The following is a 23,740-nucleotide window of genomic DNA, read 5'->3' as shown; positions in this document are numbered from 1 at the left end:
TACACCCACAGATAAATGTTCCTGTCAGACACTTCTCAGCCCCAAAGCTGCAATGTTGGATGGGCTCCTCTGCATGCCCCCATGGCTAATGGCATGCAGGGAGATGTCACATAGGAGCAGGTAATGAGGAGTGAAAGTGAAAACATTTCTAGCCGTGCTCTGAGAGAAACATTTTCATTTTTTCCTTTCATTGAAAGAAACATTGTACTTTCCTGGAGGCAGTTATCTGATAAGCAGAGAGGAAAAGCAGAAGAAAAATGGACAGTGGAAAGGCATGTTCCTGTTTGTGCATAAAATTTCAGGGCTACTTTCTGTTAATTAAACACATCACCTAGAGAAGAGCTGCAGAAACCTTCCAGATGACCCACTGGGAAGGTGGGTCACCATTAATAAATTCAGCACAAACCAGCACAAAGCAAAGCTCTTGTGCTGCAAGTGCCACCTTGGGAAGGGTTCAGAGTTAAAGCTGCTCATGTCGCAGTTCTGTCACCAAAAACTTGTCCCAGAAACAGTAAAGCAATGGGTTCATTTCCCTTCAAAAACAAATATTTTAGAGCCTTTTGCAATAAGCATCACTTGAGAATTGCTGGATGAGGAGCTGATGTGATAGAAAATGGACTCCCTTCACAGAAGAGGTAAATTCAGAGTCAGTGTGGTATTTGCTCTCACAGAACTGATGGAGTGAACAGGAAACACAGTGGCTTTGGCTAGAGCTGGTCTCCTCTTTGGGTACGAGTTGACTTTTTTCAGTCCCAGTTTTTCTGTTGTCTGAAAATATCCAAGTGACTAAAGAAGGAAAAAAAAAAGGGAATTATTGCTGGATGTAGTTCAGTCTTAAACACAGAACATTGTTTACTTCAGTGCCTCGTGGAGTGGAGTTGATAATCAGGTAGTTATATATCCATATTTATTAAACATTTTTATGCTCAGGAAAGGTTAAAAGGTGCTTTTCTCACCACCATCAAAAGTCTTATTTCTCAGTTGAGCCCCACCTCTCAAGTTCATTCTTCTCAGTCACCAAAATAAAAACAAAATCCGAGCACCAAACTCAGAAGTGTTTTTCTGTGCTTTGACAGCTCAGAGAGGGCATTTCCCACCCTCTGTGTGTCTTCTGGATGAATCACTGGACTGTGATGAACCATAATCTGCCTTTGGCTCCTTTTTGACAACTGCAAAGGCAGAGATGGCCTTTTAATCTTCCATGATAGTATTTCTCCAGTTAAATGCTGCATTTGCTCCATGAGTTAATGTCTTCACTGGTGGGTTGACCATCTGCCATTTGTTCTCCTCTTTCTGTTCTTCACAGAAGCACATGCCCAGGGCAGGGATCTGAGAAGGAAGTTACCAGCAGGGTCACTGCTTTGACATGAAGGAGGGGCTTTGCTACAGAAAAGAGCAGCCCCTGATATTCTGTCACTTCTGAAATGAACTAAAACCAGGCTGGAAGCCTCGGGGGTGAAAGCTGAACTTGTGTCACCACTCCACATTCTTACCTAGGCAAGCTGTTCCTGTGCCTCACCCTCCCCCCCACAGTAAAGAATTTCTTCCTAGTATCCCATCTAAACCTACTCTCTGTCAGTTTGAAGCCATTGCCCCTTGTCCTGTAACTCCAGGCTCTTGAGAAGTTTCTCTCCCTCTTTCTTGTAGGCTCCCTTCAGGTACTGGAAGGCTGCAATTAGGTCACCCCAAAGCCTCCTTTTCCCACTTTGAAAGGAAGGAGACCAGCTCCAAGTGGAGAGGTTTCCAAATGTGCCTCTTGTCTGTAGGTGTTACATGGCATTGACTTTCCAGATGAAAATCTTCTCCAAAGACTTAGCTGCCAGTCACATACAAAGCCCCCAGAATAAAATCCTTCTCTTTACCTCCGGCGCTTTGCTAAAACTGTGTGCAACTCCCTTTGGAAGGAGAGAGCTGATGTCACTGCTGCTGGCATGCTGTTACACATGTCTAGCTGCATGAGCACTCTCCTTATTAAAAACACAATGAAAACAAAATGAAACAACCCAAAGGCTTCCTGTTGGAATAAAATCCTCTCACCTTCTGCACCATCTGGGCAAAGTCTCTGCTGTCTCTGCTGGGGAGCCCTGTGAGTGCCCGGGTGAGAGATGCCAAGGAGGAGCCGTGGCCCACGATGAGGATGACACCTGGCACAGCAGGAAAAGCAAAGAACCATGTGAGGGAGTGAGGGAGCTGCAGCACTGCCACGTTCTCCACCAGCAGATGGGGATGAGGTGGCTTTGGGGCTGTTCATCTTTGCAGACCTCTTTGATAATGTGGCAGAGTGTGTTGTGATGGGCAGAAAATATCTGGTGTGTTGAGCATGCCAGCTACTGAGAGAAGGCATTTGTGAGGGAAAGAGAAAAAAGCTTTCCAGAAAAGCATGTTATCTTTTGCTGAGCTACCTCCTGGTGTAGAAAGACAAAGAAAAGCATATACTTTCACAATTTAGTACTCTACTGTCTCAGTTTTATTTCACTTTTTTCATTTCTATTCCATAAATGGCATTTATGTTACTTCAGTGTAGCCCAGGGCAAGCACTGAGTCTACCTTAAGCTCTGTGCAGTGCCAACAGCTCACATTAAATGTGTTTCTGATGGCAAATCTCTGCCAGTTCCTCTTACTGCAAGGGTCTGACAGAATATTCAAAGACCTGGGACCCCTACCTTTGCAGGGGCAGGCACTGATGATGTGTTTGATAACCGCAGAGCTCCTGCTGACATAGTCTTCATAACTTTCTGATGGCACCAGAGAGGAGAGTGGGAAGTTACCCCTGACAATAAAATCACAAATATATGTTAATCAAGATGAATGCACTCTTGGCAGCATTGAATGACTACACCAGAGAAAAAGGCACTTAGTGAAAAGATTTATCTACTGCCTTGGCTGACACACTGTTACCTCTGCTTGTCTGAAGCATTAGCTTCTCTCTGAGTAATTTCCATTCCATTTCATGTCTAAGTCTCATAGCTCATAAAGCACCAGATACAGGGAAAACCAGGCTTCAATAAAACTTGTAGTTTACAGTGGAGATTATTTAAAGCAGGATTTGCACCTAAGAAAACTTTGAGTAATTCTGCCAGCAAGAAGCACTGCCCAGACATGAGCTGCAGAGCTGCCTGGGTCTTCTAATCCTGACTGAGTTCAAACAGGAGAGACAACAATGATGTGAATGCTTGCAAGATTCGGTACCTCAGCATTAATCTCTTCAATAAACCAAGTAAATAAAAATGTACAATGAACAAGGCTTATCTGCAATGCTGGCCAAATGGATAGTAAAGACTTCCACTGCTAGAGTTTAAAAAAAAGGTGTTTCCAGGGACAGAAATCACAATGCCTCACTCCAAAATATCTGAGCACTTCTGCTGAGACCAGGCATTCTTTCATTTATATACCAAGGCTTTTCAAGCACCCAAAAAAACTAAGAGCCAGACCTTCACACTGCTGTGAATCAGGGCAGCCTCAGATGTCTGGTGGGGCTTGGGTGATGGACAGCTTTTGCAGGGCTTGAATTGGTAAAACCAGACCCTGCTGTCCCACGAGCTCAGTAGTAGGGTGAACCTTGCCAATGAATTTTGTTGTGCTGGCGCTTAATATTATATCTGTTTTTTACTGATACCCTTTGCTGATGATCCTTTAAGTGATCTCACTCATTGGTAACAGCTGGCACCCAAGGATTTTTTAGCCCTGCATGTGATGGGAAGAAATTGGCATTCTATGTGGAAGTTTATAGTTCATCCCCCCTGTTTTTGCCTGGACCTGAGTGAGCTGTGAGGGGCCTCAACACTGTAGGTAACATTGCCTTAGAGATTCCCCTCTGAACCTCCCACTGCTGTGCATTTGCACAGTTTCTTTTGAGGCAAGTGATTTTGGACCAAAAAAACCCCCTAGAGAATACAGCCTGTTAGTGAAGAACACACCAGAAAAACCTGTGCTCCAAAAAATAAGGACTTTGGAGACTTTATGCAGTCTGAAACAAAGACACATCCTTGGCTGTAAGGAATGTGTTAAGAAATTAGATGCTTCCTTTCCCTGTTTCTTGAATATGTGGGAAATCCCAGAGACAGCTGAGTAATTTCCTGGATCTGGCTGTGCACTGCAAGCACTGAGCAGCCTGGTTTGTGAACAAGATGAGGAGTTAGACTGAACTGGAGGTTTATCATTTCCTGCCAGGCTGTGGTTTGCAAGAGCTCCGAAACGGCATCGACCCTCACCCTGCCAAGTTATGAGGGCTCCAAAAAGTCCTTGCTGAGCACAGTATTAATCTTTGAGCAACTTAAAATGATGCCAGAAACATCAATTAAAGTGAAATGCTCTTATCTTGCCTGTCCCCAAAACCTCTTGCTGCTGCCCTGCAGACCCTCAGCCAAGGGCTGACTGACCTTATATAATGTCACATTTCTTTGTCACTGAAAATCAGGTTATTCTTCACATTTCCAAAGTGTTTCTCACATGAACCAAAGACAAAAGCAAAGCTACTGAGACCTGACATTAATGCCCATAATGTCAAGGCAACACCAGAGGAGGGCTGGTCCCATGCACAAGACATTTGTGCTAGTGCACCCATGTGCTGGTGACAGCATATCTGATTTCTATATCCTATTTTGATCTGAATTAGATCAGAATCACCCCATCTTTGCAGTGTTTGCAATGATTTGTGACACATGAAAGGACAAGACATCTCAGGGAAAACCCCACAGCTTTATCAGCCAGACACAATTACCTGTAACTGGTGTCTATGTCGTAAGATGCCTCCACCAGTTCTGCCACAGTCATGAATTTAGGGATTGCTCTGCTTGCTTCCCACTTGGTCCATTCAAACAGTCCTGGTTCCACCCTGATTCTGACTTTTTGATTTAATTTAAGCCCTGCAAGAACAAGAAATAGATCTTGGGAGAAAGGTACACTCGAAGTGCTACATTCAGGCTATACATTCTGCCTTGTTTGCTGTTATACTTTCATTAATGAAAATTAATTACTTATTAGTAACCAACTGATTAAAGGAAGCCACCATTATATTATTGTATGACTAACATAAAGGGACTGCAAATTATTATCATCATTATCATAATCATAATTTTTGAAGCTCTCTTGTGATGCTCTGCTAGAGGGGAAAAACTCAGTTTTTGCAAAACTTCAGACAGGAAATATTTTTACCATTTTTATCTGGCATTTTGCCCAATGTTCCTCAGTAAATTTGCCATCAGTGGGGCAGTAAACTGTCCAAATTGTCCAGTATTAGAAATGGAATTCTCTTGTCAAAAGAAATATTTTGAGTATTCTCAAGACAGGTTACTCCATGGCAGTGAATGCATTCTGATGTAAACATGGCAATGAAGTGTGAACTTGCTGAAAGGAACAGGAGATGAAAAAAGAAGAGAGGGAGAGGAAAGGAAGGGAAAGATGTTCTGCAATATGAAGGATTAAAATAGTTTGGCTTGCAAAAGGAAGCATGGAAGCAGTCTTCCCTGATTCACAATCAGTTCCTTCAGAGCTCTGGAAACATCTGATATTTGGGTCAAAACATCTTCTGGAAGACATGGCAGTGGTGATTGGATGAGCAGCTACTTATGTTGAATTCCAGCAGATATGAAACACCTCTTTTATATAACATTAGATTGCAGTCTAACTAGGAAAGCCCAGAGTTACTCTGATACATCCCACAGAATGCACACACACACACACCAGCAGGTCCACTCTAACCAGGAAAGCCCAGAGTTACTGGGATAAATCCCACAGAATGCACACACACACCAGCAGGTCCACTCTAACTAGGAAAGCCCAGAGTTACTCTGATATATCCCACAGAATGCACACACACACCAGCAGGTCCATTCTAACCAGGAAAGCCCAGAGTTACTCTGATACATCCCACAGAATGCACACACACACACACACCAGCAGGTTTGTTGCTGCCTGCCTTACCAGCAGTCAAAACCACCTCGTGTTGCCTGCTTAAAGAAAACCACAAACAACCACAAAGTTGAGCATCTCCCTTAATTGCTGATGTCAGAGGCTTCAGAGAGGTTTGGTGAAGATGTTTGCAGTGTGGCAGAAGCACCTGGCAGGTTTTGCTGCCTTACCCTGCAGTACATGCTGAGCTGTCTGCACGCAGCGCAGGGCAGGGGACGAGTACACGTAGCTGACTGTCACCTCCTGGTCCAGCAGAGCTTCCCCTGGATGGCAACAGCAAAGTGTGACAGATGAGAGATTACTACAAAACACTTTCTGCAAAAAAACCCTCAGAACTTTAAAAATTTCATCCACGTGGCATATATTGACAGTCCCTTTCCATTCACTTTTTTCTCACTATCTGCTGATTGAGCTCATTAGAAAGCTCATTCTGGTGGAAACATCAATTCTAAAATGAGTGCTGGAAAGATAATTACAGAAGATTCACCCCAAATCTGCAAACAGCAGTTAGGCATGTGGCTGTGTCCATAAATGTGAACCATCAGGGGCAAGCAATTGCAGGAGACCAGCACTGTCACAGTCATGCCTCTTGCCCAGGGAGCACAATCTGGTGAGTGAATTGAGTCAGCCTAACCCACAGCACCCATCCTCCTGCAGCAAGGTGACCACACTCTGCTGACCATGGAGCTGCTCCCTTTGGCCAGCCCCTTCACTCCCATTCACCCCTTGCAGACAAGCAGCAGGGCACAGGGCATGTTCTGATTTCTTCCAGGAACCAGCAGAGGGGATCTCAAAGACAAGTAATCAGCTGTGTTCTCTGTTTTACTTTTTAAGAAGATATTGCAGTGGTTGCCCACAGAGAATTGTGGCCTTAATTCAGTGCTGACAGGAAATTTTTCTGTTGCAAGGCCAGCATGAGCTTTGGCAGATGATGACAGCCTGCTTCCCAAACCCTTACATTTGCAGGAGGATAATACCCAGCTTACCTATAAGCCTTGACTGGAAAATACCACAGCAAGATAAAGGAGGATCACATTCAAACTGCTTCATGCTGTCTTTCTGCCTCGGCAGGGAAGGGGGAAAGTTCAGATCTGCTCTGTAGTATTTCCCTGAAACAAGGCAGGACGTTTTGCTGTGGCACAAGGGAGGCAGCAGCTGTGGTGTGTTTGTTTTACAGACAGTCAGTGTCTCACTGATGAACAACAGCCAGTGCTATTACCTTATTTTAAGATCAAAACACTGGCTTGGAAAATCATCTGTCCTAAGAGAACAGCCCCTCTTCTTCAAACTGAGAAGGAGCAAATGAGGAGGAGGAGAGGAAGAACAGGAAATCAGGAGAATTTGGCTTTGTGGGACTCAAGACAAACAAAAATTGACTCCTTATCTGTATTTTTTTTACAGTTGCCAAAATCACTGAAAAAACCCCATTTCCACTGAATCAAAATGAAAACAATTGATTATTGATTACACAGCTATATGGTATATATATACACCACTCTCCTTATCTGGTGTGAATTCCATGCCTTAAAGATGGGAAGTCTCCAGCATAGCAAGGCAGACTTTCAGCACAAGCCTCTCACTTTTGAACACCCACCTTCTTGTTCCCCTCCTCCTCCTGACACACATTTCCCTGTTTTGGGTCAGTTTTCTTCACCTGAAAACATACCTTTTTATTTTTATTTTTTGAGAGAGAGAGGAAATTCAGATTTTTATTTAGGTCAGTGCTGGCATTTCATTTCCACCACAGATTGCCCAGGTTAGACTAGTGATGTAGTGTGAGACTCTGATCAAGAGCCCACAGTTCTGACCCAGGCCCAGAAAGGTGGAGGGGTCTGACAAGAACCACCTAATGAGAGGTGATGAGGGTGCTCCTGTGATTTGTTCATGCACAGTGAGACACACTTCCATCAGCAGCACAAGAGCTTTGTTTATCTGCAGAATGTAGGGAGCATAAACACGATGGACTTTAGGACACCGTGACCTGGTTATGTGCAGGTTGAAGCAGCGCTATGCCTGACCTGCACTGTTATCATTTACACAAAGATTGAATCTCCTCTACCCATTCCTGGGGTTAATTGGGTTTGGTCCTGGCTTTTGAAGATCCTCCTGTTCCCTTACTCACCATCTGCAGTCAGGCACTGCTGAAGCCAAGACTTGCCAAAGACCTGATCCACTCTTTCGCCGTGGCTCATCACCAGCACCCCTCTCCTCAGGGCAGTGTTCTGGGAAGAGGGAATTTCATAAGGATGTTATCTACAACCTGCAGGAAAAGCCTGGATTCCTGGAGAAGAGACAGCAGAATAGATGCCTGTCCTTAGGACACTGATAAGCCTGACTGGTTCTCCACTGAAGGCAAATGAAAGAGAATCATAAAATCATTAAGGTTGGAAAAGACCTTCGGGATTTTTGAGTCCAGCCTTTGACTGACCAGCACTGAGTGTCACATCCAGATGTTTCTTGTACACTTCCAAGTTTGGTGACTCGACACCTCCCTGGGAAGTCTGTTCAATGCTTGACCACCCTTTCAGTGGAAAAATTCTTCCTGATATCCAGCCTGAACCTCCCCTCGTGTGGCTTAAGGTCTCTTGCTCTTGTCCAATCAAAGGTCACATCCCTGACCCTCATGGGCTGCAGGTTTTAATTCTGTGTTAGCACAAGTGAAAAGCAGTGCTGGTAACAGATCTTTCAACCTCAGTGTGGGAAGGAATCATAATTTTAATTTATATCATATGGGTGATATAAACAAAAAGCAGAAAATTAGCTAAGGTCTGACTGGCAATGCCCTTTTCTACACCAGGACTAACACCAAGCTTCTCCTTCTTTTCCTAGTGAAAATACTGTTCCTACAATTTCATTTGTGTGGCCAAATCAACAGTGAACCCAGATCTCCTACAAGGCCACTTTTTTACTCAGTCTGCATGGAATTACAAATAAACTTGAAGTAGTTTGAGGTTAGTATACAATGCACATTAAATACAAATGAGAAGAAGATAAGGAGAAACAGGTCAAAGGTTTTAAAACTTTAAAACAGTGTTACTGCTGCAGGACTGAATTAAGTGCTCTGCATCTTCAGCAACAGAGAAGGGAACTCTTAAGAAGTTGTTTGAGGTTGATGTTCATGCATTCTGTTAAATACTTGCAATTCTGCCACGAAACACCCATCAACAGCCACAAGATCAGAGTATAAACCCAAGGTTTTGTGGTCTTCCCCTTCTCCTTGAGAGGAACCCAGAGGCCATGGAAACTCTAGACTGGAGATGTGCCCTTCTGCAAAACACATTTCTCAGGCCAAGCCTTGGCTCTGCCCCAGATCTGACCTGGATAAGAGAGGCCAAGAGCCAGAGGAAGGACGTGTGACTTGTTCAGAAAGTTCTTACAGTCATATAGATGTTGTCCTAGAGGCCCCAGGATGGAAACTCCCTCAAGGTGCCCCCAGTTCCTCTGATGTTAGCACAAACCAGCCCAGGGTTATTGCCCAGCACAGCAAGCTAAAGGGGTTTCTGAGGCATGTCTGTGCTGAAAATGCATTTTGGCATCTCTGACAGAGCCAAAAAGGCAACTCAGGTGCAAATGTGCTGTAGGAAAAAATCAGAATCCTTATTCGTTTTGCTCTTCCTCCCAGAAGATCAGTGGACATGGGAAAATATTGATCATGTAGATTTTGGACCTGAGTGAAAAATGTGATCCTACCAGTGCTGTGAACCACTCCAGTTATCTGTTCTGTGCAGTTATCTGCACTAACTACATATCTAAAAATAAAGAAGAAAAATGAACATTTCAATATTATCTGGGGCCATGGAAACCTCCAAGCTGACATCCACAGAATCCAGATGTAAGAGCAGCTGTGAACAGTGAGCCTAATTCTGATTTATTTACTCTGCCTGAAGCCACGTGGAAGTCAGGGGAGGTTGTGCCTGTGTCTCACCTGTCAGACTTGTCTCCCTACCCACTGAGGCTGTGCTCAGAAAAACCTGAGCAGAGAATTCATGTGTTGTGCTACTCTGACAGGAACAGGGAAAGATTTATGAAAGACAAGTGTGATATACATCATATACATAAAAAAAACCAAACTATGAGATATGATACAATACAGTATGAGTTTGTATGTATATATAAATATACAATATAATAAATAAAACAGTGTGTATAAATGTACAACAAAACATGAAAATATGAGGGAAGAAAAGGAAGATACTACTGAATTTACTAAATGCCATTAATTAGTAGCATATTTGCCTAAGCATGTGGCAAAGATGAGAAATGGAAAAAACAATTACCTGAAGAGAAACAACATTGGTTACACTCCTTGACATACTGAGATTATGGGCTTCCCCATTTGGCTTTACATTGGGTTGCTTTTCTGTTTTGGTGAAGGATCTTGAAGCTGTGTCAAAAACATATTCCCTGTAGAAAAAGCGGAAGCAACATACACACACACACACAAAAATAGAAGAGACTTTTGAGTCATGATGTTGTTTACAGGACCAGCAAGCCAGGATTCATGTTCCATTCAACATTTTTTGCACACTTGCAATCCATCTCATCACTTTGCTGTTCATTTAGAATATGCCCCATAAAAATTAGGTTAAAATATGAAGAATTGATGGTGTATATTGGGTGTAACCCTGCCAAAGTGGGACCTTCAAGCAGGAAATAACTACCTGGTGGCCTCCTCCCTTTCTCTGAGATATCAAGAAGCACACCAAAACTTCCCAGCTTAGAAAAATCAGCTCTAATCTGCAAGCAGCATCAGCTGTGCTGCAGAATGAGGTGCAGGAAGCCAGACAGGTGCCTTCTGATGCAGGGCACATCAACAAGATAAGGGTGGTGCCAAGGTGGGTGGTGGAGCAACCTTTGTGTGGTTTCATTTCAAGCTAACTTTACAAGCCCTTGAAATGAGGAGAAAAAAAAGAAGAGATCAGAGAGCCAGGCTGAAGGCTGAGCCTACCCTGGCAGAATGTGCTCTTTCAAAATTCATTAGGGTGTTCAGGTTCTTCAAGAGTGATCAGGGGTCATCCCTGGAGCAGCTGAACTTACGAACTCTGTGCTCAAACCTGCAGCTTTCTGTCCTGTCTCTTTTCTCTCAGAACATGTCCCAGCATCCCACCCAGACCCTCAGGACTCCCAGCAAGGAGGAGCTGCCAAGGCAAAGCCCAGCCCACATTACCTGTGCTTGACCCAGGTGTCTGACTCGAGGGCTCTCTCGGTGTAGTTCTCGGGCAGGAAGCCCCTGCAGCCGGTGCGGTGCGAGGTGCCGATCACCCAGCCCTCGCCGGCCTCGCTCTGCTGCCTGGGATCCACGTAGATCAAGTCCCCAGCGTTGATCATCAGCTCATCAATGTTCTGGGGCTTGTACTGGAAGAGGGCCCTGAGCCTCTGCAGGGACACACAGCAGGGTCAGGGGGTGTGCCCCGGGCTGCAGCTGCTCAGGGGATGGTTGTTCGCCTATCCCGGACATAGAACCAGCTCTGTTTCCCTCTCTGCAGCCTGCTCTGCTGTGGCACTTTGGAACCAGCTCTGTTTCCCTCTCTGCAGCCTGCTCTGCTGTGGCACTTTGGAACCAGCTCTGTTTCCCTCTCTGCAGCCTGCTCTGCTGTGGCACTTTGGAACCAGCTCTGTTTCTCTCTCTGCAGCCTGCTCTGCTGTGGCACTTTGGCAGAGGGAAAGTGTAGGGGTTTTGGAAAGAATCTGAGATGGAACCTCTGAGATTTTTAGATGATGTGATTTATTTTTCTTCTACATAGGCAGGAAGGGTGAGTTCGGCTCACATCTTTACTGCATGGTTCAGAAGGTCACAGGACCCCTAGTTAGAAGACCTTTTAAGGATTTTTTGACCAATAAGACACTGCCAACAAGGATATTTATGGTTTTGACCCAATCCTTAAATATTTCATCTTATGGACCCATGCTACAGTGTAAGCTTTCTGAGCCAACCATGTTATGACACACAAACCTACAGTGCTGCATTCTAAACCTCTTGTTTTCCCCTGTAACTACTTTTATTTTTCTATATCTTACACTCTAAAATGCTAAACTTTCCTCTACTTAACTTAACATGTCTCTGCTTTAAACCATAAAGCCACATTCTTAGCCAGGTTCTTAGCACCTAAGTTTGGAAACCTTTTCCAAGGTCTCAGATAAAGTCCTATGTTTAATTCTAAACTTTGGCTTCCAAGCCCAAAGTTCAGAGAATTCCCTGCATTTCAGATTCCAACAGAAAAGGAAGAACTACCACACTTACAATCTGTTTAAATACAGGCACTTGGTTTTCACAAAAATACTTTTTTCCCCCTCTAACTGGTACAGACATTTGCAAGCAAACATAGATCTGACCTATTTTTGTGATTGCTTGCATGTCTCCTGAGTGTGACTAAAATCCAACATGAGACTTGTGACAAAGCGATTTACTGATCTGACAAAAAGCTCTTGAACATTCTGTAATTTAAATTTGGAAATGAGAACTGAAAGAATGTTGACTGGTTTCAACTGAGTCTGCTAAGCAGAAAATCATCAATGAGAACTGACCCCTGCTCACAGCTGCAGTTTTCAGCATGGCTTGAACAATCAAGAAAACTAATTTTGCTGAAGGGAATTTTGCTGCAAAACTGTAAACTGGCAAATCCTAGAAAATATTAAAGAATCACAATTTCTTGTCTCTTATTTTCTCATGTCATGGTAAGATTAGGTTTTTTCCCCTGGGGTTTGGAATTATATTTTGAGACATACAGGTCAAGCAATCTGCCAAAATAAAGGTGTTATCTACTGATTCAGGAGTGCAGTTCTTCAGCCCAAAATGGCACTGGAAACAACCATGCTCTTTGAAACCCTGTGCTGAGCAAGCAGAGATTTTCTTAAGGATGAAAAAGGCAAGAAGACTGTAGCAAAGAAAATGAAAGGCTCAGGAGATGAAATAAATCTGGTTCCAGTACCTGGTAATGCACAAAACGCATGTCCCGTGAATAGAGAGCAGCCACCCACTGGCAGGGCTCCCCTGGGTTAATGCATTTGGCCAGTTGCTCCAAAGTCTTCAGGTGGTGAGGATAAAACCTGTGAGCCAAGGTGAGGTGGAACTGCTTCAAGGAGGGCTTCACGTGGCAGTCTAGGGATGAAACAATCACAGCACAACATAGGAAGAAAGGTCATTTAAAATTCCTCTTGTTTTATCCCACACAATCTGCATGATGTAGGAAATATCACAGCAACTAGTGGTAGAGCAGATCTACTGAATAATGGTTTTGAAGGGTGTAATGGTTTTGATCATGCCAAAATCATTCACAAATGTGGACTGGATTTGCTTCCTGGCTTCATCTGTGAGGAAAAGAAATGATCATGTTGAATTTCTCTCCCAGCCTGAGGTGTACTGAACTCATTTCTCCCAGGCAAAGCTGTGGTGGGGCTGTGCCCCTTCAGTCTCCACTGGTGATGCAGTTTCCCTTGGAAAAGGAATTGGGCCCTGTTCCTAAGGATGCAGCCAGGCCATTTACAAACTTTACAACATTTGTATATTCTAAAATACATTAAATATTTTGCTGAAGTCTTCTCCAATAACTTTCCTCTTCTGAGTTCAAGCTGGGCCACAGCACCATGAGGGTGGAGATCTGGGATGTGTTATGTCCCTGCCCATCTCAGATATCCTGATCAATCACCTGCCAAGTTGCACACAAAATTATTTCAGCTTCTAGGCAAAAGTGCTGTGTCTTCAAAGATTAAAACATCCTCCTCTGGCCACTCTGCTTGCAAATCTGTAGCAGCAGAAGCTGTTAGCTGGCAGGAAAACATCATCTAAGCTCCCCTGGAGACACAGGGAATGTTTTCAGTACTGTGGCTACACATTTGTGCTACAACCCTCCCATTTTCCCCCTGGTGTTGGTCCTACCTGCCAGGGCTGAAGCCTCTGTTGAGAATGCCACAGCAAAGTCTTTGAGGACATTTGCCTGGCTGTCATCAATGAAGAAGCCAAGGTAGCTGGGAGATGCATGTAGTGTTAGGAAAATGGATGGTGGAAAGATCTGGGAAAAGCTGTCACCCACTTTCTTTAAGACGTCGTACAATAATTCCACTTTCTGGTCTTCACACTGAAAGAAAACAGAGGAGGAGCAGGCTTCATCCACCAGCTCACAGCCAGTGTTGCAGCCTCTGTCATACAGCACTGCCAGAAAACTGTGGGGCTATAAACTTCCTGAGAAACACAAAATACCTAGGAATTTGCCTGAAATCCCTGGCATTAAACCCAGCAGTATTTGGCAGCTGGATCAGCACAATGTCCTGGTTCTATAACAGGAGATGGAGCCTTCAACCCAAGGTTTATCTAGCTTGGGTAGGAAAAAGCCAAAATATTTTACCATCTGTCAGGTGTGCAGGAACCAGTCTGAAATAAGTCAGGGATCATGATTTCCTTCTTCAATTCCAAGTAGGAATTTGTGTTATTGTTACCCTACAGTCCTTTACTGAGATGTGCAAGGTGAGGGTTGCAATGCAGTCATCTCTTCCAGGCAGGCCTTTAAACTTAATGCCTCCCAAGTGCATGGCATTCATTATTTATGAACGATTTTTGTTCTGTAGAATTGTGTTTAATGGTCAAAGAGCACCACTCAGAATTTTGCAACAGTCTTATTTTCACTGTCTCTACTTTTTGGCATGGTTGTGATGACCCACCCTTGGTGGGAAGGAAGCACTCAATGGTTTAACATAAAAGCATGATGAACAAAGTAATTTTTGTCCAGCTGCTCTAGCCCAAGCCTGTTTCAGCACATCCCAGACACAGCTGATGTTCATGTGTTGCACCGTCAACATGCTAAAACTGGATCCCAGGAGGCTCCAGAGTTTTTCCAGACCAGTCCAATGCTGGACATCACAAAAGATTTCACAAAATCTTCAGCTTCAATAAAAAGAGTAAAGTTTGGGACACACCACCATAGCAGTGATGGGGCTCTCTAGGGAAGGCAGATCTTTTCCTGAGATTCCCACAGGCTTGTACCAAAGCTGTCTGCATCCTAGGATAATACTGTCCCTGCTGCACAGCTGGCTGATGGCAGTCCCTGCTGCCCTGGATGGGAAGGTTTATCATCCTAAATCCATGCAGCAATGGACACATGGAAGCCTGACAGCTGCTGGACTGCACAGGGCTGCTCTAGATGGATCTACCAAAATAGCACTGGAAACAACCATGTTCTTTGAAACACTGTGCTGAGCAGGCAGAGATTTTCTTAAAGATGGAAAAGGCAAGATGACTGCCACCAAGCAAATTAAAGGGTCAGGAAATGAAATAAATCTGATTCCAGTACCAGCTGCCAGCTACCCCGAAACATCCAACTCAAGCATTAACTGTGACCCAAACATTCAGCATCACTCAGGCATTAATCATCACTCAGACATTAATCATCACTCAGGCATTCAGCATCACTAAGACATTAATCATCACTCAGACATTCAGCATCACTCAAACATTCAGCATCACTCAGACATTAAGCAACGTGCCTGGACCTGGCTCACGTCATTTGATCACCAACAAGTTGTGGTGTCAGACAACAGCAGGTGGCCCAGTTACACCAAACATCACCCAGCTGAAACCCGACCCCTGCACTGTCCTTGCCTCACCGTGAAGAAGTCGCAGAGGGTGATGTGCGGGAAGACCTCGTGGGCCCTGTTCTTGCCGCACTGGCGCTTGCTCTCCCTCCAGAAGTCCTGCAGGCGGCTGTGCAGGCGGCCCCGGGGGCACAAGTACAGGGCATATTCCTGGGGGATTGGGTCATCCAGGGAGGGGTCATTGCAGTGGGAATGCAGCCTGAAATCAAGAGTACAATGCTGAGAGTGAGTGTGTGCATCGCTCTGGTTTCCTGGGGCTGAAGGCCTCTATTGTCACAGGCATATTTTATGAAAAATCTTTTTGATGGGATCTTTTTCTCCTGAGAAGCTGAGAGGTCTCAGAAATGAAATGTAAACAATGGTTATCTGCTGCTGTGGAATGCAACAGGTGCATCTGTGATTGGTCTCATGTGGTTGTTTTCAATTAATGGCCAATCACAGTCCAGCTGTCTCGGACTCTCTGCTCAGTCACAAGATTTTATCATCATTCCTTTCTATTCTTAGCTAGCCTTCTGATGAATCCTTTCTCTATTCTTTGAGTATAGTTTTAATATATCATTTTCTTTTAATATAATATATATCATAAAATAATAAATCAGCCTTCTGAAACATGGAATCAAGATTCTCATCTCTTCCCTCATCCTGAAACCCCTGTGAACACCACAACGTTTGGTGACCCCAAGTGAGGAACATTACCACACTCTATAACAGAGATCACAAAAAGGAAATACAGTTTTATTTTCTTTCAAATGAAAAGCTGAAGTTAAAGCTCAATTTTCTCTCTGCAGCACTAAATAACTGAGAAATTTTTTTCTGCTTATTTTTTGACTACTTTACATTTTTTCATGTGCCTTTACTCCTGTCAGTGTCAGCCAGCTGTGCAGCAGGGACAGTGTTATGCTAGGATGCAGACAGCTTTGGTACAAGTCTGGGGAATCTCAGGAAAATAAGGAAAACTAAAAATAACTTTTTTAGGGTTTGGGGTTTTTTCCCCCCTTTTTCATGACTGGAAACAGAGAGCTGGAGGAGGAAAAAGGCAATAGGTGGAACATGTTGAAGAATGACAAAATTAAAACCAGCTGAAGATTAAAAAACCACTCAGAATGACCTTTTTTATTCAGCCCTAAGAAAAGCTAGCAAGACAAATCAGAAACACACAAGGAAAGGTCAGAAATTTATATGCCATGCGATGATATTGTTCGCCATGTCTTTCATTTAATGTATATTTGTCTTTGCAGCTGTTGGATTGGGAAGGGCTGTTGGGAAGTGTGGCAGCATCCCTGAAAAAAATTATTTGGAAAGAATATGCCATTCTCAAATGCCTCCTCTGGCTTTTTACAAAAGAAAATAAAATAGAAGAAAAAAGAAAAAACAACTGAACCAAGGAAAAAAGGGGGGGAAAAGACAAAAGAAAGTGCAAGGAAAGACTGTATTTAATGTGAAGGTGAATTAAAACAGCAACAAAAAAAATCAGTTATCAGCACATGAATGACACTCTCACTCTGTGAGAGTCTTGGTAGAGAGGAGAACTTAGTGGCATTCAAAACTGAGAAGTTATTTAAATTGTAATAATACCTCCCTCTGACCATCAGCCTTTCACCTTAATTTGTGATGGGCCTTTCTGTTCCCCTTCAGCTGTTGTTTCTGCACGTGTTTCTAAGTGCAGTCAGGGGTTTACAAAAATTTTCCCTCTTTCCTTGCTCCTCTCACTCAGGAGGCTTAAAGCTGAGGAGGATTTTCTGACCAGACAAGCTGGTCCTATGAACTGACCCATTGATAACAGTAGATGCTTGTTTTTAATTTACCTGGACCTTCTGCAAGTTACCTTGTGTCCCAGAATAAGTACAAATATAAATATTTCTCTCTCTGAGTGAAATAAAAAAAAAAAATCTCAAATTCAGGTTTGTTTTTTATGGCACCTAACTTCAAATTCAGCAACAGGACGAGCACGTCAACAAGGATTTTTAGGCAGCTTTAAAGGTGAAGGCACACCTTAGAAATTACAGGTACTTACCATTTTACTGCATCTTCTACTGTCTTTTGTCCAGTAGCAACCAAAGCTTTTTGCCTAGAAAAAGCACAAAATTGGTTCCTCAGAATTCCTGAAAGAAAACTTTTATGAAGTAAAGGCATTCAGTGTCTTTGGTCATCAAGTCTATTTTCCAGCACAGGCAGGACCTTTAGCAAGAAGGTTTCTCCTAGCAAATGTTATTGTTCTTGAAGCCTTCCAAACAGCTTTTTCCTCCCTGCAGGTCTCTAATTCCTTGAAGATTGGTAACCTGTGCTCCCCATGAGATGCCTTCCTTTGTGTTCTGGAGGTGTTTCCTTAGCAGCCTTACTGACTGTATGAATTTCCTTGGGGTTAGATGAACCACCCACCCAAGCACTGTAAGAACAGGGTTCTCTTGGTTCATAGCAAAAAGAGGCTTATTCAAGATGCCAGGCCCAAGCCCATACATTAAAACTAAGCAAAATTACATTGGGGTTTGACATCTGGATTGAGGACCCCCCAGAGCCAGCAGAGAGCCAGATCTAAGCCAGCAAATGAGAGATGAGGGACAAAATCTCTCATTTCTCTCTGTTAATGCAACTTCCGTTCTCTGGGGTAGGATTTGGTTTCCTTTTCTAACTAGAGCTTTCAAAAAGCCAGCCTCAGGTTTCACATGAGCAAATCTTTGTGCCTAAATACTGGGTAACGGGTGGAGGATTCCAGTGTTCAAGCAGCAGCTGCATTCATGATCCCCATTTCCACCCCTGAAATGCCCCTACAAACTTCTCAGAAGCAGCATGAAGGGGAAGTAGAGACAGAGGACACTGAAAGAAAACAACTGAATTTCTTGGGATCTGCTGATGTCTTTCCTTCTCTTTTGAGGCCATCTTTTCTGGCCACTGGCTCCTGAGGGCATTGAGTTGTGTTGTCTCCTCCCATTTTTGTTCTTCATCCATCCCCATGACACCATCACACATCAGCAGTGTGTGCTCTGAGCTGCAGGACTCAGGTTTATGTTCTCTCCCAGTCTTCTGCCCTCTCTTCAGTGTAAAAGCCACACTTGGGCTTGTTAATAACATTTATATGCAGCCACTGCTGGCTCTTCAGTGGGGGTCAACAGGGATGAGGACAAACACGAGCCTTTCCACTCAAACTTTACCTTCTGCCTCTCCTCTGAGCCCTCCTTCTGTCCCTCTCCTCACACAGTCTTTTCTGCTCTGCTGTTGGATTAAGCCTTTTTCTCACCCAGAGATGGGGCAACTGAGAGGTGATTTAAAAAATTCTATTCCATTTTCAGTCTCATGTGAAGGGTGAGACAATACAGATGTTATAATTCACACCATCACAATCAGAAGCCAACTATTTCCTACTTACAATACATCACAAGTGTTTCTTGGCCTATCAGCTTTTGCCACACCATGCTGTAAATGCCTCAAAGCCAATCATCTAAAATTACCCCTCGTGGGTTGTGGTGGTGTTCGCAGGGGTTTCAGGATGAGGGAAGAGATGAGAATCTTGACTCCATGTTTCAGAAGGCTTGATTTATTATTTTATATTATATTTAAAGAAAATTATATATTAAAACTATGCTAAAGAATAGAAGAAAGGATTTCATCAGAAGGCTAGCAAGGAAAGGAATGGAATTATAATAAAACCTTGTGACTGACCAGACAGTCGGAGACAGCCGGACTGTCATTGGCCATTAATTAAAAACAACCACATGAGACCAATCACAGATGCACCTGTTGCATTCCACAGCAGCAGATAACCATTGTTTTTCTTTTCCTCTGAGGCTTCTCAGTAGAAAAAATCCTAGCAAAAGGATTTTTCATAAATTGTGTCCATGACAGTGGGTCCTACTCCAATGCATCTTTCATAGCTCTACTTCTCTAAAATATCCCGTCTTATTTGCAAGGCCATCCTTTGAAACTTGTTTCTAGCTCCATTTCTCTCTCAACATTATCTGTCTTATTCCATGGCATTTCTAAGTCAGCATCTCTTGTCTCAAGGTTTGCATGCAGATGCACACTGTGAGAGCCTTCTGTCAGAATTCTCTACCAATCCATTTCCCAGCCTGTGCCTGGTGGCAGCGTCAGTGATGGCAGGGTTCAGAACCACTCCCTGCACCTCCAAGGGAGTGTTTCACCACTTCATGCCATGCTGCTCTCCCCCCTGGGCACAAGCTCTGTGCAAACAGCTCTGAAGCTACAACCGAGCTTGGCTTCAGATTTTCTTTACAATGAGGCCTTCAAAATTAAATGTAATAAGACAAGTGAGACCTGAGGCCATGAACTGCCATCCTGCTCAGTCCCATCTCGTTGTTCTCTCGTGCTCCTCTCCGTACCCGTCCCACCTTTTGTCTCATCACACATGAGGACGTGATTTCCAGCAGGAAATTCCAGTAAGGATGATTTCCAGCAAGGTTTATAGAGCCCTTAGCACCAGGGGTGTGACTAATCCTACACTTCCAAGATGAGAAGTCAAAACTGAGAAATAACGCAAAGAATAAGTTCTGCACGTACCAATTTCTCTCGGATAGAGAGAAGAACAAACCATTGAGAATCTGTAATGAAAGTAGATTAAAAATACATCTACAGTGAGAATGAGCTGGCTCTTCCCTAAAACAGAAACTGCTGGCACAGTTTCTTGTGGAAATTTTTTGATCTTAGGCTAGACTTGACCTTCACATATTTGAGTTTTGTTTATTGGGGAAATGCTGCTTTGGCCTGTTGGTTCTACATGGAAAATTTTGTAATCCTTCCACCCCACCTCATATTTCTCAGGCCAGGACATCTCAAAAGAAACTTTTCAGTACTTTCATTCATGGCTTAATTGAGGGACAACAGAGACAGCTAAAAGGTTTTTTAAAAATACAACCAAAATTTTGAAGGTCTTAAGATCAATAATAGGAAATAAAATTTTTTAAAATGTCTTTTTGAGATTTTGTTATCTTACATCAATTTGCACTGTATTTCTGTTGTTGCTTCTTGATTTTGAACTGGGAAGCACAAAGTCATCTCAGTAACAGCAGAAAGTGTTTTGAAGGGGATTGGAAAAGCATCACATAAAACAGAAAAAAAATCAAAAAGTAGCCATTACTTTGACCTGACCGAAGTTACCGTACTAATAAAGAAATTTTGAGCCATATTTTCAGCTAAAATTCCATTGTGCATCACTGGGAACAAGGGACTCACAGTTCCCTTGAGAGCTGTGCCCATCGTGTCTGATACTGTTTGCTACCACAGCTGTTCCCAAAAAACAACACAGCACTTACAAATGGAACCTCTTCCACTCATTTAATTTTCATTCAAAAGGTACAGAGGTACTGCTCTTTCTAAAATATTTTTATGAGTGGTTCTTTGATATTTAAATAATAAGATTTATTTTTTGAACAGTTTGAACAAAAATGTCCCTACTTGCCATCCAGAAATTGGAAAATCCTCCCCAAAACATGCCTGTCCAACATGGGAGATGTTTGGGAGAGGAATGACCTGCACTTTTCTTTTGCATTAACTTGTTTACCTGCCACCAGTCACTCTCCCATCCATTGGACTTGCCAAGAATAGAGCCTCATTCTTTACTATGGCATTTTCTAGGCAGGACATAATTTTTGGAACAAGACCCTGATTCAAGACAGGAAGAAAAATTGACGGACTTAGGGGGCATCTTAAGGAGAAAAAACAGTTTCCAGTGACGCCGTTCAGCAGGGGATTTTTGCCAGGCCTGAAAAACCTTTGGCTAGAGATTACACCCATGTTTAATTCCCTTATAATGAGAGTAATAAGCAGAAAAAAATGAAAGAGAATGTATCCCAAGAAAAAACTATGGTCAACTTCTCAACTCATTGAGAAGCCTCTCAAAACTCAGGATGTGGAAAGGTTTGTGCCTTAGGTTTACACAGTATTTTAAAATATTGGATATTGAGCAGATTGGTTTTGCTGCATGGGCAATACACATTATATATGAGAATATATATGTGAGAATATATATCATACTATAGATTTAGATTTACACAATATTTTAGATTTACACAGTATTTTAAAATATTAGATTTTGAGCAGATCGGTTTTGCTGTGTGGACAGTACACATTATATATGAGAATACAGGAGAATAGATTTCCTACTGTAGATTTAGATTTACACAATACTTTAGATTTACACAGTGTTTTAAAATATTGGATATTGAGCAGATTGGTTTTGCTGGGTGGGCAATACACACTATATATGAGAATATATATATGAGAGAATATATATCATACTATAGATTTAGATTTACACAGTATTTTAAGATATTGGATATTGAGCAGATTGGTTTTGCTGTGTGGGCAATACACACTATATATGAGAATATATATATATATGAGAATATTTATCATACTATAGATTTAGATTTACACAGTATTTTAAATTATTGGATATTGAGCAGATTGGTTTTGCTGGGTGGGCAATACACGCTATATATGTGAATATATAAATGAGAATATATATCATGTATCATACTCTATATGAGAATTTCCTTATGAAATTCAGAGCAAGACAGGTCAGATCCCTGCATGGGAACATCACCCCCAGGAGCAGCCCAATCTCCTGAGCAAGAAAACCAGGCTGCCTAAATGGAGATTTTATGGCAAACCCCTCATATCTTGGATAAACCTGCCAGAGCCGGGGCAGCTGAGCACAGTACTCACGCGAGATGAGCCGGGAATCCTTTGGCCAGGAGAGGCTCCAGGAGGGCAGAGGTGCCCCTGCCCCGGGGCTTGTTGGACACCTTTGAGTACAGCTGTGCCTCAGCCACCGCCATCTCCTCCCTGTCCTCCCCTCTCCGTGTGCTCTGGCACGCTGGCAGGTGGGAGGAGGGTGTGAAGGAGAGAGGGAGGGAGTCAGAAAATGAAACAGAGAGAGAGAGAGAAGGAGGCAGATCAATGAAAAAAAAAAAAAACCAACCTTACACCCCTTGTGATCTTTTCTGACACAAGCTGACATCCTGTTTTCATAGAATCCGCGCCTCTGAATTTTTGTCGTAGGGTGGCTGAAAAAGCAAAAGCTTTTCCTATCCTATTTTCCTATCTGCCCTGGCACAACAAGATGAGGAGCCCAAAGGTAACAGTCAGAGTGGGCTTGCTGAAGGAGCTGAGGTGGAATCTATAAGCTTTTCACTTATAAACTGTCTCCTGAAAGCCACAAAATCCACCTGAGCTGCAACTGCACTAGGGGGGAACAACTGGGGCTGTCCTGCAGTGAGTAGGAAGATAGTCTGGAGGCCAAAACTCTCCTTTTGGGCTCAGCTTTCAAGTCCTCTTGCCCATATAATATGTGGTTCCTGCTTTGGTCTTCTCAGCCAAAGGCAATGAGCAACCAAACTGCTGAAGATTAAACCCAATGTCCTACTCAGACATCACACCCTAAGGCTGAGCTTGGAGCAGCTCAGGGTGGAAGCAGGGAGAAGAATTTGTCCTTTCCAGTGGTGCCAATCCCACTGTGGGAGCCTTTGCAGAGCTGCCCTGGCTGGTCCCCAGCCCTTCCAGCATGGACAGAGTGAGTGAATTGGTGGGTGACAATTTTTCTGTCCTCATTGCAGGTATCAGTGTTCCTCTGGAGGACAGGACACCTCACCCCATGGACTGAACAGATCACCTGAGCTGCTGGTCACCTGAAATGAGCCCTCATGTTTTCCCCACTTTGGCTGAAGTTCCCCTTGGGACACCTGGCCAGCTCGAGCTGGTTCTCCAGCCATTTGGAGAATGATCAGAACTGTCTGAAACCTGGTGGGGAGAGTGTCCCCATTTCCAGGGAAGGCTGCTGAAAGAGTGACACAAGAGATGATGAAGGATTCTTGATGTCATGGCTTAAGTTAACAGGATCATGAGTATCACTGTCATATTTTCTGGAAAAATCCCTGTCACTGTCATATTTTCTGGAAAAAACCCTTCCCAGGATTTCTTCTCCTGGGAAGCTGAGAAGCTTCAGAGAAAAATTAAAACAATAATTATCTCATTGCATCTCCTGTGTTTTGTTGCTTTAAAATGTGGTTGCAGATTGTTTATCCAACATGTGAATTGTTTTTACTTAATGACCAATCACTGTCCAGCTGTGTCAGGGTTCTGGAGAGTCACAAGTTTTCATTAGTACCCTGTTAAGCCTTCTGTAAGTATCCTGTCTCTATTATTTAGTATAGTTTTAGTATAGCATAATATAATATAATATAATATAATATAATATAATATAATATAATATAATATAATATAATATAATATA

At 43.1% G+C, this 23,740-nt stretch overlaps 1 protein-coding gene across 1 annotated transcript; it reads right to left on the bottom strand.

The window, feature by feature from the left end:
* Positions 1 to 1,191: 1,191 nt before the first annotated feature.
* UBASH3A (ubiquitin associated and SH3 domain containing A) lies at positions 1,192 to 22,294 on the bottom strand. The gene is made up of 12 exons (XM_077171497.1): positions 22,174 to 22,294; positions 17,510 to 17,563; positions 15,508 to 15,694; positions 13,787 to 13,985; positions 12,840 to 13,009; positions 11,078 to 11,286; positions 10,188 to 10,314; positions 8,033 to 8,132; positions 6,897 to 7,019; positions 6,081 to 6,173; positions 4,721 to 4,865; positions 1,192 to 1,329 (listed from the first exon to the last, which is right to left on the bottom strand). Exons 1-12 carry the CDS (start codon positions 22,284 to 22,286, stop codon positions 1,254 to 1,256), a joined length of 1,596 nt encoding a protein of 531 aa, XP_077027612.1. The 5' UTR covers positions 22,287 to 22,294; the 3' UTR covers positions 1,192 to 1,253.
* Between the last annotated feature and the right edge of the window lie 1,446 nt (positions 22,295 to 23,740).

The sequence above is a fragment of the Agelaius phoeniceus genome, chromosome 2 (assembly GCF_051311805.1).
Source record: "Agelaius phoeniceus isolate bAgePho1 chromosome 2, bAgePho1.hap1, whole genome shotgun sequence".
Lineage (NCBI taxonomy): Eukaryota > Metazoa > Chordata > Aves > Passeriformes > Icteridae > Agelaius > Agelaius phoeniceus.
This window is presented reverse-complemented; position numbering and strand designations above follow the sequence as displayed.